Raw genomic sequence first — 17,849 nt, 5'->3', positions numbered from 1 at the left:
CCAGTAGGGCTTTGACGTAGGTTAATTTGAAAAAGAGTGTGACTTCCTGAAAGCTACACAGTGATTTTAGATTCAAGATCAGTGGCACCTTAGAGACCAATAAGATTTTCGGGGTATAAACTTTTGAGAGTCAAAGCTCTCTTCTTCTGCAGACCAATATAGCTACCCTCTGAAGTTGTCTTCATGGCAGTGATTTTAGTTTATGATAAATTGAACACTCCTTTTTGTTTACTTGTACAAATATATATCGGGCACTAAACCGACTTTGTCTGGGTACAAAAGAACAATGAGTATTGTTGTTTCGGACTGGGTAACATCTTGTACTCTTGAAAGGTCTTCCGTGACTTAAGCCGTATTTAGTAAATCAGTAGGAAATGAGTTTTGCAGGAATTTGGATTTAGCCATCCAGCAGCAAACATTCTCTCACACGGGAGAAAGGGCAGCCTTCTCCTTTAAATAATTTTACTTCCTGATGGGCAGGTTGCTTTGGTAAACTCATTCCAGTTCCTCTGTGTCATTCAGTTTAATACCACTACTGCTTCATTGCAGATTCCTATCGGCCATCAACTATGGGTGTGTAAAGGGGGCTCTCAAGAGCCTGCTGCTGAGGTGCTTTTTGGCTTACAGTAATGAAGTCATGACAGGCTCCAGGGTAGAAGTTAGAATCATAGAGTTAGAAAGGGCTATACAGGCCATTAGTCCAACCCCCTGCTTAATGCAGCATCAGTCTAGAGCACTGGTTCCCAACCAGGGGTCCATGGACCCCCAGGGGTCCGCGAGAACTAAATTAAGGTCCGCAAAACAAAGTTATAAACCCATAACAAATTAATATTTTCAATTAAAAGCTTTCTATTATAAAAATATATATTCAAATATTATTCTAAGTTTAATGTTTAACTAACAGTTATGATTAAAGTTTATTTTCAAATTCTTGGAATTTTTATTTTGAACCTTGGGGTCCCTGCACCGAACAAAAAAGTCCTAGTGGTCCCTGGTCAAAAAAAGGTTGGGAACCACTGGTCTAGAGCATCCCTGACAAGTGCTTGTCCAGCCTCTGCTTAAAGACTGCCAGTGAGGGGGAACTTACCACCTCCCTAGGTAGCTGATTCCACTCTTACTGTAAAAAAAATTTTCCTAATATCCAGCCGGTACCTTTCCACCTGAAATTTAAACCCATTATTGCAAGTTCTAGCCTCTGCTTCCAACAGAATCAGCTCCCTACCCTCCGCTAAGTGACAGCCCTTCATATACTTAAAGAGAGCAATCATGTACCCCCTCAATCTCCTCCAGACTAAACATTCCCAACTCCCTCAGCTTTTCCTCATAGGGTTTGGTCTCCAGGCCCCGATCATCCTGGTTGCTCTCCTCTGCACCCGCTCGATTCTGTCCACATCCTTTTTGAAGTGAGGCCTCCAGAACTGCACACAGTACTCCAGTTGCAGCCTGACCAATGCAGTGTACAGTGGAACTTTGGGAGGTGGAGGTAGTAGGGGCCGAAAAATACACTAGAAAGGACGTTGCTCAGGCAATTTGTGGCCTGTGCAGTAACCTTGTTGAGAGAGTAATGGGAGCCTGTCCTTTGTGAGATGCAGACCTAATGAAATCGAACATATTTGTTTAGATACTTGTACTATACGTTTCTCCCCCATGGGGACACAAAGCAGCTTACAATGTCACTCTCCCCTCCTCGATTTGATTCTCACAACAATAATCCTGTGAAGTAGGCTTAGCTGAGAGAGAAAGACTGGTCCAAGGCCATCCAGTGAGCTTCCATGGCAGAGTGGGGATTCACATGAACACATTTAGTTGCCTTCTACTGAATCAGACCCTTGGTCCATCAGAGTCCTTATTGTCTACTCAGACCGGCAGCAGCTCTCCAGGGTCTCAGGCAGGGGTTTTCACATCACCTACTTGCCTAGTCCCTTTAACTGAAGATGCCAGGGATTGAACCTGGGACCTTCTGCATGCCAAGCAGATGTTCTACCACTGAGCCACAGCCCCTCCTAGAACCTTGGTCTTTCATATCACATATCTTCCAAGCGTTCCACAGTACTTTTTTCCAGTAAGAAAATATTGTGCCAGCTGATTGCTAGTGAAGATTGGCTTTGTGAAAAAGCTCCTTGCAAAGCCAGTCATTACTATGAAACGGGTTAGTTAAGTGGCCTTGCATTTGTGGCCATGAAATAGTCACTAGACAGTACCTGTGCATAACCTAATACCTTTAAACACACTCAGTGTTCAGTGAAGGGCGGGAAGGTTTGTTGTCCTTTGTCAAGAATATTTTTTTTAAAAAATGTGCTCCCTCTTAGAAAATCTGTAATAGAATAGTGGACTTTTAAGGCCATTCTTGCAGGAATCATATAGTTGGAAGGGACCACCAGGGTCATTTAGTCCAACCCCCTGCACAGTGCAGGAAATTCACAACTACCTCCCCCCCACACACACACACACAGTGACCCCTACTCCATGCCCAGAAGATGGCTTAAAAATTTTTTCCAGGATCCCTGCTCAATCTGACCTGGAAGAAAAGTGTTTTCTGACCCCAAAGTGGCGATGGACATTTCCCTGGGCATGTAAGAAAGGGCCACAAGAGCTAAGCACTGATGCAACCCTTCCTGCCCTCCCTCTCATGAACTGCCTAAGTTCACAGAACCACCAGTGCTGACAGATGGCCATCTAGCCTCTTCTTGAAAAACTCCAAGAAGGAGATCCCACCACCTCCCAAGGAAGCCTGTTCCACTGAGGAACCACTTTGACTGTTAGAAAGTTCTTCCTAATGTTTAGCTGGAAACTTTTTGATGTAATTTCAATCCATTGGTTCTGGTCTTACCTTCTGGGGCAACAGAAAACAATTCCGCACCATCCTCTATATGACAGCCCTTCAAGTACTTGAAGATGGAAATAACTAACAGTAACCGCATAACTGTCCCAAGATTTACAAAGATGTTTTTAACATGCTGATTGGTGTATATTTTGATAGGTTGTTCCTGTTCTGGTGCATCTTCTGTCTGCAATCAGCAGTGTTCGACTTTATATACCAAAAGACCTGAGACCTCTTGACAATAGGCAGAGTGTCTTGAAGTCGATACAGGTAAAACTATTTCTACTTTCTCTGTTTTTAAGAGGCAGGTAGCACAGACCTTCATCCTTAACCGTGTAAGATCCAGTATGTTTAACTTAGCACAAACCTTAAGGTAGTCTTTCTCTAAAATAATGGGGTGTGGTGGTCACTCCACAAACCAGTGAGGCATTGCATCCTACATTTCCATTTACAAGAGCTGAAGTTTTTACTTTCAATGCTGTCTTTTTGCCAGGCAAGCCTCTTTAAAAAGAATGCTTAATTTTTTCTCTCTCTCTTTTAAGGAAGTACAGAAACGTTTTCCTGATGGAGTTCCGTTGCTGGACCCCATCGATGACATGGGCATCAAGGATCCGGGACTGAAAAAAGTGATCCAGAAGATTGAAGCCTTTGAGCATCGTATGTATTCTCACCCACTTCACAACGATTCTAATTTGGAAACTGTGTACAAACTTTGCGAAAGAAAAGCACAGGTAAGAAAAGGCCATTCCAAGTGCTTAATGTAAAAATAGTCAACAGTGGGTTGGATCCTACAGAGGAACAAGGCTCTTTGTGTAGCAGAAGGAAGTGGTGAGATCCAACCCAGATTGCCATTCCTATGGACCCTTTCCCACAGGCTTTTTCCCCTCTAGAATTTGTTATTAGGTCCTGGTTGATTTGGCTATATACTTTCTTTGACAAATATAGTGGCCCATTAGCAGATCTTCAAATGATTTTTGGCAGGCGCAGGTCATTGGATCAAATGCAGCTTGTTTCTGATTTATTGGCTTCATTAATCTGCTTCATTGTACGCCTTACCATATACTCGACTCCATGGTAACTTGCCCTTTTTAAACCAGAAAGGTCTTATTCAGGATCCCAAGAGCGGTCCACCTACTTTCTCACCGCCAGTCTGGGCTTCTGTTATTTGCTGCACCATTAACTGCTTATGAGACTGCAAGGAGTTACAAGTGTTTTTTGGGGGGAGGTATGCTGTGCAAAACGAAACATTGGTTATCCACAGTCCCAAAAGATCCTAACCGTAGAATGTAAAAACAGAGAAACTGAAAGTGACCTGTATGTAAAAGGTAAAGGTCCCCTGTGCGAGCACCGGGTCATTCCTGACCCATGGGGTGATGTCACATCCCAACATTTCCAAGGCAGACTTTGTTTGCGGGGTGGTTTGCCAGTGCCTTCCCCAGTCATCTCCCCTTTACCCCCAGCAAGCTGGGTACTCATTTCACCGACTTCGGAAGGATGGAAGGCTGAGTCAACCTTGAGTTGGCTACCTGAAACCAACTTCTGTCGGGATCGAACTCAGGTCATGAGCTGTATGTAGCCCCCCTTTTTTTCTAAATCCCAGACCAAACAAAAACAGCTTACATTGCTTCCACAATTTCATTATTATCTTGACCATACATCAAAACAGAATAAACATGCTACAATATACTTGCGGTAAAATGTCCTTCAGGAGCCCTGTGGTGCAGAGTGGTAAGCTGAAGTACTGCAGTCCAAGCTCTGCTCACAACCTGAGTTCGATCCTGACAGAAGTCGGTTTCAGGTAGCCGGCTCAAGGTTGACTCAGCCTTCCATCCTTCTGAGGTCAGTAAAATGAGGACCCAGGTTGCTGGGGGTAAAGGGAAGATGACTGGGGAAGGCACTGGCAAACCACCCTGTAAACAAAATCTGCCTAGGAAACATCAGGATGTGACATCACCCCATGGGTCAGGAATGACCCGGTGCTTGCACAAGGATACCTTTACCTTTTTAAAAATGTCCTTAAAACGGTGTACCAGATCAGCATCCAGGTGAATTTGTGCTAGATCCAGATCCTGTGAACTAGGAGATGAAGTGTTGACTAAAATGCACTTGAATTCTGTCAGTGCTTTCTTAAGAGTACAAAATAAATAGATTTTGCTTTTGTGTTCAAGGTATCAAGGTGCTTTCTTGTGATACAAGTTGCACTCTGATTGTAGAAGCCGATTACAAAATACACATGCATTGTATTGGGTTTGTGTGTGTGAGTGAATTGTGTCTTTCCCCTTCAAAATACTTGCCAGTGTGATTGCCACCTCTGTGTAATTTGAAAACAAAAGACATTTATATTGAATGTAATTGAAACAGTGCACATGTGGATTATGTTTTGGTATGAGAACTAACAATAAATTGTGTAGAAGTTTCCTTGAGTGATCAGTGTATGTACAGTTGAGAAGGCATTTTCTTTCAGGTCAAACAGGCATTAGGGAACTGAGTTCTTACAGATTTTCTGAGTGGTACTTTTTACTTGCTTGAAGGAAGCATCTTTTTCTTAAGGTACATTAGAGTATTGCCTCTTGTCTGTCCGATATGGATAGTGATGTGGATAAATGCCAGTTAATTTTTAAGGAACTGATGTGAAGAATTCCTAACTGAAGATGAGGGAGGCATCTGTTCCAGAGAAAACTTTTCTTATTTGCAAAACCATTTTTCTTCTTGCTTCCCAGATGCATCAGTGGTCGTATAGCTTATGCCTGTACTGTAATGGGAAGAAACTTTTTTTCTGATTCAAAACAGCTCCTTTTTCAGACGGCAAGGGGGTAACCACTGTCTCAGCGTCTGATACCATAAACGCAAGTGTTCATGTATTTTTATATCTTTAGATTGCTGTAGATATTAAAGCGGCAAAGCGGGAACTGAAGAAAGCCAGGACTGTTCTACAGATGGATGAACTCAAGTGTCGAAAACGAGTTCTAAGAAGGTTGGGTTTTGCAACCTCCTCTGATGTCATTGAGATGAAAGGACGAGTCGCTTGTGAAATCAGCAGGTAATAGATGGTGTGACTGTTGTAGAAACACACTAATAAACATTCAGATGGTTTTCAGGGTTTCCTGTGTTTAGAGGCATTTTCCCTCTCCCTGCAGAATCAAAGAAGAGAAGGAGGCGCAGTGGGGAAAGAAATTTAATTGTGTTTCACTTGAAGATCTGTGATCATTTTTTTCTTCCTTGTTTCATGCTATTGGACACATTAAAAATGTTACATTACACTCACGTAAGAAAAAAAGACTAAAGGGATCATCCCTAATAGCCTGAAAGCATAACACAGAACACAATTTAGAATATAGAAGAACATGTGGAGGCTGAACCCCAGGAAGACAGCTGTGTTGATCTGTTGCAGTAAAAAAAAAGAAAAAAAAAAGAAAAGAGTTGTAAGCTTCCACAAGATAATGCTTTGTAGCTTACACTTTCTTAAATCATAGCCTATTTTGTCAGATGGTTGGTTAAGTCCAGGATCCAAACAGAGCCACACAACTACTTTTGAGAGCCAAAGAAAGTTTTGTGATGGCACCCTATTGTCAAATCTTCAACACAGAATATTGAGCACTATTATTTGGCCCCTCCCTGGAGTCGTAGAAATAAAGTAAGAATTTAGAATAATTTTATGAACAAATGAGGTCTTCAGTGTGTGGGTTTATGTATTAATGGGAATCCTCCAAGACCTTTTAATATACAGGTTGAGTATCTCTTATCTGGAAATCCAATATCCAAAATCCAAAACTTTTTGAGCGCCCACATAAGGTAATAAAATGGCACATGTGCTAGCCGGTTGCATCAACAGCAGGTTTCTGACGATGCCCCACATGCACAAAATTATTAAAAATATAAGGTATATATAAGGTTTATATAAAACATAAATGAATTTCGAGTATATGCAAATAGTCCAAAATATGAAGAAATCCGAAACACTTATGCTCCCAAGCATTTCAGATAAAGGATACTCAACCTGTATACCGTATATACTCGCGTATAAGCCGAGTTTTTCAGCCCCAAAAATGGGCTGAAAAAGCCGGCCTCGGCTTATACGCGGGTCAATACGGGGGGAGGGAGGGGGGAAACTTACCACCGCCGCCGCCGCCGGGCCCGTGCCGCTTCCTGCCGCTGGAAGCGGCCTGGGGCAGCCTCCTGCAGCCGCAGGAAAGCTGCCCCAGCCCCCCCCGGCCCCCGCCGCCATTTTTCCCGGGCGGGAGGGGCCATGGGAAGCCTCCTGCAGCCGCAGGATGGCTGCCCAAGGCCCCCCCCGCCCCCGCCTCCATTTTTCCCGGGTGGGAGGGGCTTTGGGCAGCCTCCTGCAGCCGCAGGATGGCTGCCCAAGGCCCTTCCCGCCCCCCCCACCATTTTTCCCGGGCGGGAGGGGCCTTGGGCAGCCTCCTGCAGCCGCAGGATGGCTGCCCAAGGCCCCCCCCCCGCCGCCATTTTTTTTGGGCGGGAAGGGCCTTGGGCAGCCTCCTGCAGCCGCAGGATGGCTGCCCCGGCCCTTCCCGCCCCCGCCGCCATTTTTCCCGGGCGGGAGGGGCCATGGGAAGCCTCCTGCAGCCGCAGGATGGCTGCCCAAGGCCCCCCCCCCGCCCCCGCCTCCATTTTTCCCGGGCGGGAGGGGCCTTGGGCAGCCTCCTGCAGCCGCAGGATGGCTGCCCAAGGCCCCCCCTGGCCCCCGCCGCCATTTTTCCCGGGCGGGAGGGGCCTTGGGCAGCCTCCTGCAGCCGCAGGATGGCTGCCCAAGGCCCCCCCCGGCCCCCGCCGCCATTTTTCCCGGGCGGGAGGGCTTTGGGCAGCCTCCTGCAGCGGCAGGATGGCTGCCCAAGGCCCCCCCGGCCCCCGCCGCCATTTTTCCCGGGCGGGAGGGGCCTTGGGCAGCCTCCTGCAGCCGCAGGATGGCTGCCCAAGGCCCTTCCCGCCCCCCCCCACCATTTTTCTCGGGCGGGAGGGGCCTTGGACAGCCTCCTGCAGCAGTAGGATGGCTGCCCAAGCCCCCCCCGGCCCCCGCCGCCATTTTTTTCGGGCGGGAGGGGCCTTGGGCAGCCTTCTGCAGGCGCAGGAAGGCTGCCCAGGCCCCCCCAGGCCGTGCCGCCGCCGGACCCTCGCCGCTGGAGAGCCCTGTCAGGTAAGCCTGCGGGGGGGAGGGGTTATAAGCCGACCCTCAGCTTATACGCGGGTGCCTAATTTTTCCCCATTTTTGGGGAGAAATTAGGCACCTCGGCTTATACGCGGGTCGGCTTATACATGGGTATATACGGTATCGTACGGAACTATTTTAAGCAAGTGATTTTTGGTGTGTTTTTTATTGGAAGCCCCATAGTGTGTCAGTCTTTGATTATTATTTTAAGTGAACCAAAGCATTAAATTGATCAGAAAAGTGGGAGTTCTTCAAAGACATACGTTGGTGGTGGGAAGTGCTGTAAGGCTGCAGCCAACTTTTGGCGACCCTGTAGGGTTTCAAGGCATGAGATAAATCATGGTGGTTTGCCATTGCCGGCCCCTGCATTTCAACCTTGACGTCCTTGGTGGTCTTCCATCCAAATAGTAACTGGGGCTGCCCCTGCTTAGCTTCTAAGATCTGATGAGATTGGGCTAGCCTGGGCCATCCAGGTCAGGGCCATTTTCTTTGAGTCCTGCAGAATAAGCAACATACACAGTAGCAATGGCAAATATCAGAGGTTTAGATGGTAACTTTGAAGTTTGATATGGCCTTCTGTGTGGACATAACCAGAACTTGTTTTATCTCCCAGTATACGTGCTGAGTTAAGCTTGTATGTTGGTCTCTTGAAATATTTTGAGCCTGTCCTTTTTTAATTAAATTGCCTCCTTTAGTTTCCCAACACTTGATCGCAAGCTAGTCTATCTTGACTCTTTATTTCTAGGAACCTTTTCAATATTCTGGTATCTATCCATGAGAGTTACAACTACATCTGGACATTTTCACTTTTTTCCTCTCTCTTAATTTCTAGTTGGCATTGTAGTAAAATGTTTAAATGATGTATTTTTTCAGTAATACTGCCTCTCATTCCACAAAAAAACCTAAGAGCTTTGTTTTCTTGAAACCTGATTTTAAAAATAGAAAACCCTCCAGAGTTTTCTAAGACCATCAGTTCTTTAATTTTTCTCCTCTTTCAGTGCAGATGAGCTGTTGCTGACAGAAATGATGTTCAACGGGCTTTTCAACGACTTATCCGCTGAACAAGCTACTGCTCTGCTAAGCTGTTTTGTGTTTCAAGAAAATGTGAGTTAATTTTGTGCAACTGGAGGATCCTAAACTTGACCCATTTGATTTTTATTTTCTGCTTATTTCCATGCCAGAGAAAGCAATATAGTTAGTAAATTAATTCAATCCTAGATCTCATTACATCCCTGATAAACATATCACAGCCAAGATTCCTTTACTTTTATCAGGTGTTTGGAGGGGGGAGGGACAAGATAGTCTAAGACTGGGTTGGAGCTTCTTCCCAGGAAGTAACACTGGAAAGTGAATAGAGAGGAATTTCTCCCCTCTCCCATGATCATAGAATCAGTATTTAAATTGTGGAATTCACTGCCTGTAGATGTAGTCATGGCCACTAGCACAGGCCTTTTTTCAAATGGGCTTAGACATATTCATGAAAGTTAGGCCCATCCAGGGCTGCTAGCCATGATGAATTGGGCCTAAGGGAACCTTCACATCCATCAGCCTAACACTGCTAGGAGGCAGAAGGAGGGAGGTCTCGGTTATACAGTAGTAACCTAAAGGTTTAATTGATTCGTATTAATATACTGGCTGGAGAGTAAAATTTCATGGTAATGGATTTTATCATTGTACTGGTATCCTTTCCTTCAAAGATAAGAACCATAAAGAATCAATGAGCACAATCCACCAAGCACTGTAGACCTTCGCTTGTTTCATTTAGGCTTTGTATATCAGTTTGTAACTTGTGATAGTTGAGGAATAATTCAGAATTTTAGACATGTAAGGGTAATGGACACCAATGACATTCCCTTTTCCTTTTTTTCCAGTCCAGCGAAATGCCCAAACTAACAGAACAGTTGGCAGGCCCCCTCCGCCAAATGCAGGTAAACTCCTTCATCACTAAGTTTGTTGAATTAACGCAAAAGGTCTTGCGCAGAACTGAGTGTGCTTTACCGATTTTGGTGAAATGCAGTGAGGATAATTGCAATGCCATAGGCAGTGCGTTTTCTATTCATAGCAATAAAATCTGATTTTAGAAAGTTATATTTCTTGCTTCACACTATGATCATGTGTTCTTCAGTTGTAATGTATGTAACACTGTGATGACATAGATCTTGATACGTCCACCCTAAGCAGTTCATGTAAGGGTATGATTTCATCTGATGATCTCTGAAGCGCTTGCCATATCTTTTAGAGTTGGTCTTCAAATATGAATGCAGTTAGGAGACAGAGGGGCGGCCATCTGGTTTTGTCTCATTTGAAAGAAAAGATAGCGAGTTGGATCCACTTACAATTGTGCAGGATCCGAGTCTACAATTTCTGTGGATTTCCCACTCAAGCTGTAGCCCCCTGCATGCTCTCCTCCCCCCCCCCCCCCAGTTAAACAAAAGTGCTTTGAGCTCTTATTGGCTGATTTGGAGTGTAAAAAGATGAGGCATCATTTATATTCAGTCTCTTACTCATTAGATTATCAGTACTGGCCATCTTTTTTGTGATATGCTTGCTTCAGGAAGAGTAGTGTTGTTTTTATATATATAGATATATATATAGATATATATAATTTAAATAAGGTCTTGTCTTTTTAAAGGAATGTGCAAAAAGAATTGCTAAAGTGTCAGCAGAAGCTAAATTGGAAATTGATGAAGAAAATTACCTCAATTCCTTCAGGCCGAACTTGATGGATGTGGTACATACCTGGGCCAATGGAGCTACTTTTGCTCACATATGCAAAATGACAGATGTCTTTGAAGGTATGCGTGACTGTAATGCTGGAATAGCATGATTGAATGCCAATCCATGGCCTAAGAGTGTGAAAGTTTACAATTCTGGGAGAATTATGTTGTCGTTGGCTGTTAGATCACGATGAGTAGCCATGTTAGTCTGTCACTAGCAGTAGAAAAGAGCAAGAGTCCAGTAGCGCCTTAAAGACTAACAAAATTTCTGACAGGAAATTCGTGAGCCACAGCTCACTTCTTCAGAATGTTGTTGGGTGTTTCCTTTTTTCTGAGAACTTGCAAGAATCTTCATGGAATCTAAACTAGTCATCAGTTTATTTCCATGCATCTTCCTCCCTTCCCAACCACCAATCTTCAGCATTTACAATGAAGCCATTTGTCACTTCCTTTGGCAGCAGCCACCTCGAAAGCAGCTGCTGTCATAGTACGTGGCAGGTGGATTCTTGGCTGCAGCCACTGAGTCAGTTTTCCTTCCTAGAAAGGGAACAATATGGGTAAAGATGATCCTGTCCATAGTTGCATAAGAAGTGGCACCGCTGAACTCAGTAGGGCTCATTTCTGTGTAAACAAGATCAGTTAGTACTGAAGATGTTCTCTAGTGCACTACCTTTCCTCTTCCTTGTAGGCAGTGTTTGTATTGTAGCAACACTCCCACAGGCACGCTACACTAACACTATATAAGATTAATCACCTTGAACATTAATAACGAGTGTGTTTGGGGGCGGGTCCTGCCATTTCAGCATCTGATGTTCGTTAATTTTACTTTGCTGGCAGAGAGCCTTAAATCTCAACAATAGACCATTTGTTAGTCAATTCCAATATCCTGGGGGAGACATTCAGTAAATTAAGAGAATAGATTGTTGCTGCATGTCTTAACTGGCACCCACAGATTGCTCCTGGTGGCTGAGTTCCAGCATTCCCTTATAACTAAACTACTGTTCAGTCTTGGCTGCAGGTAATACCAGGGTCGCTCTTTTATTTGCATTTTTGGGAGTCAGGGATTGCCACTTTGCCTCTTGTTTTGTGCTGGATGTTAGTCAGGCTGAGGATTAAACTACCTGGTACAGGGTAGACCCACGAAGAGATCTCCAAAATTCTCCTTCACATTAAAAAGCAACTGTGTGGGGGGGAATCTTTTGCACCATTTTCCTCTTAGAGATCATCCCAGTCCACTCAAAAAGTAGAAAACAGGACTGATTGTCCTCCTCAAAAATAGCAGCAGCAGAAGCTTCAGGCAAAGTGGGGAGCAGGACAGTTTCTTCTGGGGGCAGGGATATGTGCTGAAAGGATTTTAAAAAAACATTTCCTAGCACTGCAGCCCTGACCATGACCCAATCCAGGCCCTTCTGTGGGCTGCTTTGTAGCTTTAAAGAAAGTGGTACCTTATCCAGTTATTCCTGGATATCCTGGCTAGGGATCCCGTGATTCCTTGTGGTCTGCATGAATCTAATTATATGCCCACTGGTTAATTGCAGAGCAAGGTCTGTGTTAGTCTGTGACAATAAAACCAAAAATGAGTTTTGTGGCACCCTAATGACTGACAGACTTATTGTGAACACTAGTCCAAGTAAAATTGTTGCAGTGAAGCTGTTACCCGTTTGTTAAGAACTGGAGGTAGTCTGATTGCCGGTGTGCGTGGCTAAATAATGCCATCACTGTGCAAAATGCATACCATATACTTTTCAGGTATGACTGCATTATCAAAGAGAGAGAGGGTGGCCCTAAATTACTCATTTACTTCATTTGTATCCCTCCTTTCTCCCCAGTGCAGACTCCAAGTGGCTCACATCCTTCTCCACTAGCGGTATACCCTTCGTCCTTCTCCCCACAGACCAATTTAGAGAAGAGTAACAGGAACTGTGGGTTGAATGTCAAGAGAGACTCAAATCTGCATTCATCATTTACAATTTATTGATTGCAGGGAAGCAGGAAATCAGTTCAGTTGGTAGCTGCATTTGCAAATACTGTTATGATGGTTGCCCCCATCCCTTTCTCCCCTCCTCCCCCGAAAATGGGTAGTGGTAGGTCTTGGCCAGTAAGTGAACTCTCTGCCGCTGGTTGGCTCACCATACAACTGTGGCTTTCCAAGTTTTTTGACACTGGGCAAGAGGCAGGGTGGGATAATTTCTACTCTGGCAGCTGAAATTGCTAGTGTGGGCAGCTTACAGAGTAGAAATTATGCTACACGCAGACAAGGCACTGACCATGGTAGCGTAACCCCAAACCACCACCGTGCCCTTTTATTTATTTTTTTGCTGTAAATGGTGTAAATGGTACGGCCTTGCATTCCTATGGCAGGTAAAGCGGACCTTTTCACAGCTTTAGACGCAGCTTGTAGAAGCGGCAAGGAGCATCGGTGACAGGAAGGCACTTTTAAATTCCATGCTTAAAGCGCATTTCATTGAGATTTCAATGGATGCAGCTGTGGGGTGCATGCTTGGAGGAAGGCTGAAAAGGAGAATGGGCTTTAGCTTTGCAAAAGCTGGTATGATTTGTAGGCATTTGCAGTGTTTGCATGCAAGAAGCCTATACTCCAGCCTTAGATTGAAGGTGCTCTCTTTGTGTGTGGTGCTTGGATTGCATTTTTCTAATGAACTCTGCAATCAGAGGGCAGCAGCCTCTCCCCCTAGCTCTTGCCTGCTCAGAGTACAGCATGGCCTATATTTGGAGGACACACTCCAGCTTCTTTTGGCTCAGACTTGTGTCTTTTTTGTAATTGACTCCAGGTGGCTTTTAACTGGCTGCTGGATCCAGCATACAAAAGATCAAACTTAATTTCAAACTGACACAGGCTGAGCAAAAATCCATGTCACTGCCTTCACTTAACTTTATAAACCAAGTAGCAAAAGACCTTCAGCTCTTGTACAACTTAACTTCCTGTTTATGGAGTCAGCTTTGGATGCAGGCTAAAACCTAGATATTTAGTAAACAAAACGTTAGCCTGCTCTATGAAGGCTACAGAAATAAACCAGCAGTCTTATAAAGCCTTAGTGTATTAATATGCATATAAAGCAACATAGGATAGAAAAATGATATTGTAATTCATATAAGACTGCTGGTTTATTTCTAAAACCTAACCCTAGCAAGCAACACCAGCTGTCCTCAGTCCCCTCCTGCAGCAGTACAGTTTAGTGGAGAAGGCTAAGCAAGGACACCAAGGTGACACTCACGTCCCTGTCTGGGGCGGGGTGGGCTTTGCCAGGGTTTTACCCTTTTAAATACCTGCATGTGCACCGGGCTGCAAGGAACTAATTCCATTAACTGAGTAATCTTGCAGAGTCCAGTCATCAGGAGGCTTTTGTAAGTCTCTGCCATGCTAGCTTTGAGTACCCTCTTATCGTTTCTGGACTCCAGGGCAGGATGCAGTAAGCCACTTACCAGTGCCCAATTAAGGCAAGAAACAGTTGACTTAAGGTCAAGGGGGGGGGGTCAGCAGCTTCTCCCTTTTCCTTGGCTAGGGGCTCTTTGTGGGATTGAGTGCACCTAAGAGTGTAGGGCCAGCCCAAACAGCTGAAATGCAGGCTGCAGGGAATGAACCTGAGAATGCATTCTAAATACGGAATAGTGATTCTGGTAATATAATTAGAAGGAGGTTTTGTATTCTGTGATGTAGAGTGGGGATATGTGGGCTTGTGTATTCCTTGTGTAAACTGTAATATGGTGGAGGTACAGTAATCCTGTGACATGAGAGTATAGCTGATTTATTTTGTGTTTAAAAGATGCTCATCCTTTCTTTAAAAAAACAAAACACTAGGGAGTATAATTCGTTGTATGAGGCGGCTAGAAGAATTGCTTCGACAGATGTGCCAAGCCGCAAAAGCCATTGGAAACACAGAACTGGAAAATAAATTTGCAGAAGGTATGCCTGTATATATATACACACACAATATCATATAAATACACATGTCTTCAAACAAAGTGTTTAGGTCATTTAAGTGTTTCACTGTCCTTTCTGATACTTTAGCTTGTATCTTTATCAGTTGCTCTCCATTTTAGAGTGAATAATGTAACAAAAATCCTAAACGGCCATTAACGTCTTGAAAGCTCCTTCAAAGCAATCTTTAATTAAGAACTGGGAAAATAAAATGAGCAGTTGGGAGACTTGGTAGGAACCCTGGAGCGCAGTAGCCAGCCACATTCGAAGACTGGTTTTGTTTTTTAAAAAACATGCACCTTCTAAATGCATATTATTTTTTCTGCCAATGGCAACAGCCAGGTGGTGCCTTTTAGATTTAATACTGATATTTTCCCCTCTTCTTCTTAACAGGTATTACTAAGATCAAGAGAGACATTGTGTTTGCTGCAAGCCTTTACCTATAACAAGCCCGGGGATGTTTTGGAACAGGCACCACCCACCTGTTCACCTGTGGAGACTCTACTCAGTAATTCCTGGGAACATAAAAATTAACTGCAGAGACTGCCCAGTCCACCTTGTTCCCCAGCAAGACCGATGTTTTACAGTGTTCTTAATGTGTTGTATGTATTTCACCATAAGCAACATGCATATTACATACACCATGGCTGTTTGTACATAAATGTTACATTATTTTAATTAAAAAATAGCCCAAATAATGTGTCTTTAAAGCACAAGCTTGAACCAACAGAAATGAAGTTTTTAGATACATAGGTCTTAAATGTTACTATATACACGTAAAGTGAGCATCCAAGAGGTATAGCAGCAGCAGTCCCTTCAAAAGGCATTTTAATTTATTTCTTTATATAGGGCAGGAAGACTTGCAAAACTTTCCTTTTGGAGAACAGGAGATTCCACAGGGTATTAGCTCTTGAGTTGGTCACGGCTGGTGATTACTGCCAAAGTGATTTCCATTGGTAGGTGTCTCATGTAAAGTTGTGTGCGAATCTTCTTCCTCCTTCTGTTTAAAAGTGCGACCTCTCACTTTGAAGAAATCTGACACATATGCAACCTAGATGAAGATATTGGAAAGCATTAGATAAGAGTAAATGGCACCGAAATTGAGCTATTCCTCTACTAGTGCTGCATCTGATGCGAGAATGGTAAAGGAAGTCCACAAGAAGTTCAGACGCATCTGTAGACAGACATGGGACGGTGCCTCCCACCATCTCGATTGCATATTAACCCCCCTGAGATTTTGTTCTTGGGACATTGTTGCCCCTTCTGAACACTTAGTGAGTGTAGAAGGGTGGAACTCTTCTTAGTACTGCACTGTTAGTGGCACATGACTTCAAAGGGTGTAACTCTGCTCAGGACAGCATTGTAAGTCTATGACAGTTTGTGGTTGGATACAGGCCATAGACTGACTGTTTCCCCTTTTCCTCACTCTCATGGAAGTGGCAAATATCACAACAAAGAGGTCTAGGTGAATAATTCTTGTTCCTGTTTACATTGGTATTTACTTCCAAAGTGTACATAAATATTCCTTTCCTTTATCCCTTAGAAGCTCCTTGATCCATTGATCTTGAGCAGCGTAATTTTAAATCTAATGTTTGAGGGATATAAGGACTGAAATAAATCTTGCCACTGACAATGTAGCCTTGGGATCCCTGTCACTTAATAAAAAAGGCCTAGACACAGAGGCATTAGATTTATATGTTAAAAGGGGAGAGATATAACGTGATCGAAGTTCCTAATAAAAGCCGCATTCCAAAAGGGCATGAGCTAATAAATCAATAGAGCCAGAAGAGCAAGGACAGGTCCTTTCTGGGTATGGTATGTTCAAAATTATGCCTTGCATAATCATAAAGGGGTTAGCATTCAGTCTAACTAAACAGAAGGCTCTAGAAATACGAGGAGTTGTCAAATAATATGTAAAAGCGGGCAAACTGCATGATGGGGGTATTCCGAAAAACAGATGATTCAACCAATGAGCAGAGTGATTTGCTTCTGAGAAAAGGTATACAGGACCAGGATGTTAAGTGGCATTGCCCCGTGGCAGCCTACTGAAAAGACAAACCAGGTTTTATCAGCAGTACCTTCTGGCAAAGTAACTCTGTCTATGGACTTACGATAAGAACAGCTACCACTGCTCCCTGGATAAGTCCAGTCAGCACATCACTCCAGTGATGCTTGTAGTCAGAAACACGAGAGAGACCCACGTAGATCGATGACGCAATGAGGCCGAACTGTACTGTGGGACGCAGAAGTCTTGCCCAGTCACCTCTCATTCTGGCCTGGAGATAAAGCTAAAAACCAAAGGACACACACATTGAGCAGAAGCATAGAACAGGCGACTACTTTAAAAATCAGTTCAAATTAAAAAACAACAACAACAAAATCCCTAACTAACCATATAGATAGAAATCTGTGTGTGTGTTAAGTGCTGTCAAGTCACTTCTGACTCATGGTGACCCTATGAATCAAAGTCCTCCAAAATGTCCTATCTTTGACAGCCTTGTTCAGATCTTGCAAACTGAGGGCTGTGGCTTCCTTTATCGAGTCAATCCATCTCTTGTTGGGTCTTCTTTTCCTGCTGCCCTCAACTTTTCCTAGCATGACTGTCTTTTCCAGTGACTCTTGTCTTCTCATAATGTGACCAAAATACGATAGCCTCAGTTGAGTCATTTTAGCTTCTAGGGTCAGTTCAGGCTTGATTTGAGCTATAACCCACTGATTTTTTTTTTTTTTTTTTTGGCAGTCTACGGTATTTATAACACTCTCCTGCAACACCAAATTTCAAAGGAATCTACTTTCTTCCTATCAACTTGCTTCAATGTCCAGCTTTCACACCCATACATAGTAATAGGGAATACGATGGCTTGAATTAGCTTAATCTTGGTGGCCAGTGACACATCCTTACACTTCAGAAATCTATGGAAGCTTTCAATTAATTGGCATTGTAGAAATGGCAAACTGATTTACATTATCAGTTAATTCAGTGACATATGAACAGCCAGCCTATTGCAAGGACACATTTAACAGGACTTTGTGGCACTGTAAGATGCATTATAGATTTCACTAGATTTCCACAGTACGTGGATGGTGAAGTCTTGCTGCCCTCAAGCTGCGGCCTTGAATACTTAATTACTTCAGCAGTAGCTATGAGGAGGGACAGTTATTACTTCACACATTGGCATTCTAGAGCCAGGACTCTTAAGGCTGAAC

At 43.8% G+C, this 17,849-nt stretch overlaps 2 protein-coding genes across 3 annotated transcripts in view; one reads left to right on the top strand and one right to left on the bottom strand.

The window, feature by feature from the left end:
• The window catches only part of MTREX (Mtr4 exosome RNA helicase), a 56,408-nt gene extending 41,272 nt beyond the window's left edge, over positions 1-15,136 (top strand). Inside the window, exons 20-27 of the mRNA XM_056849039.1 lie at positions 2,981-3,091; positions 3,364-3,552; positions 5,698-5,861; positions 8,987-9,092; positions 9,860-9,916; positions 10,621-10,783; positions 14,523-14,627; positions 15,036-15,136. Of these exons, the coding sequence (XP_056705017.1) occupies positions 2,981-3,091; positions 3,364-3,552; positions 5,698-5,861; positions 8,987-9,092; positions 9,860-9,916; positions 10,621-10,783; positions 14,523-14,627; positions 15,036-15,088 (948 nt within the window). The 3' untranslated portion in view covers positions 15,089-15,136. The remainder of the gene's footprint in view (positions 1-2,980; positions 3,092-3,363; positions 3,553-5,697; positions 5,862-8,986; positions 9,093-9,859; positions 9,917-10,620; positions 10,784-14,522; positions 14,628-15,035) is intronic.
• A 180-nt stretch (positions 15,137-15,316) lies between these two features.
• The window catches only part of PLPP1 (phospholipid phosphatase 1), a 95,551-nt gene continuing 93,018 nt past the window's right edge, over positions 15,317-17,849 (bottom strand). For both annotated transcript variants that reach the window (XM_056848328.1, XM_056848329.1), the window contains exons 5-6: positions 16,754-16,930; positions 15,317-15,693 (exon numbers count right to left, since the gene is read on the bottom strand). In XM_056848328.1, coding sequence (XP_056704306.1) covers positions 15,562-15,693; positions 16,754-16,930 — 309 coding nt within the window. In that variant the 3' untranslated portion in view covers positions 15,317-15,561. The remainder of the gene's footprint in view (positions 15,694-16,753; positions 16,931-17,849) is intronic.

The sequence above is a fragment of the Euleptes europaea genome, chromosome 4 (assembly GCF_029931775.1).
Source record: "Euleptes europaea isolate rEulEur1 chromosome 4, rEulEur1.hap1, whole genome shotgun sequence".
Taxonomy (NCBI): Eukaryota; Metazoa; Chordata; class Lepidosauria; order Squamata; family Sphaerodactylidae; genus Euleptes; species Euleptes europaea.
Note: the sequence above shows the minus strand (reverse complement) of the source record. Positions and strands in the feature narration are given on the sequence as shown.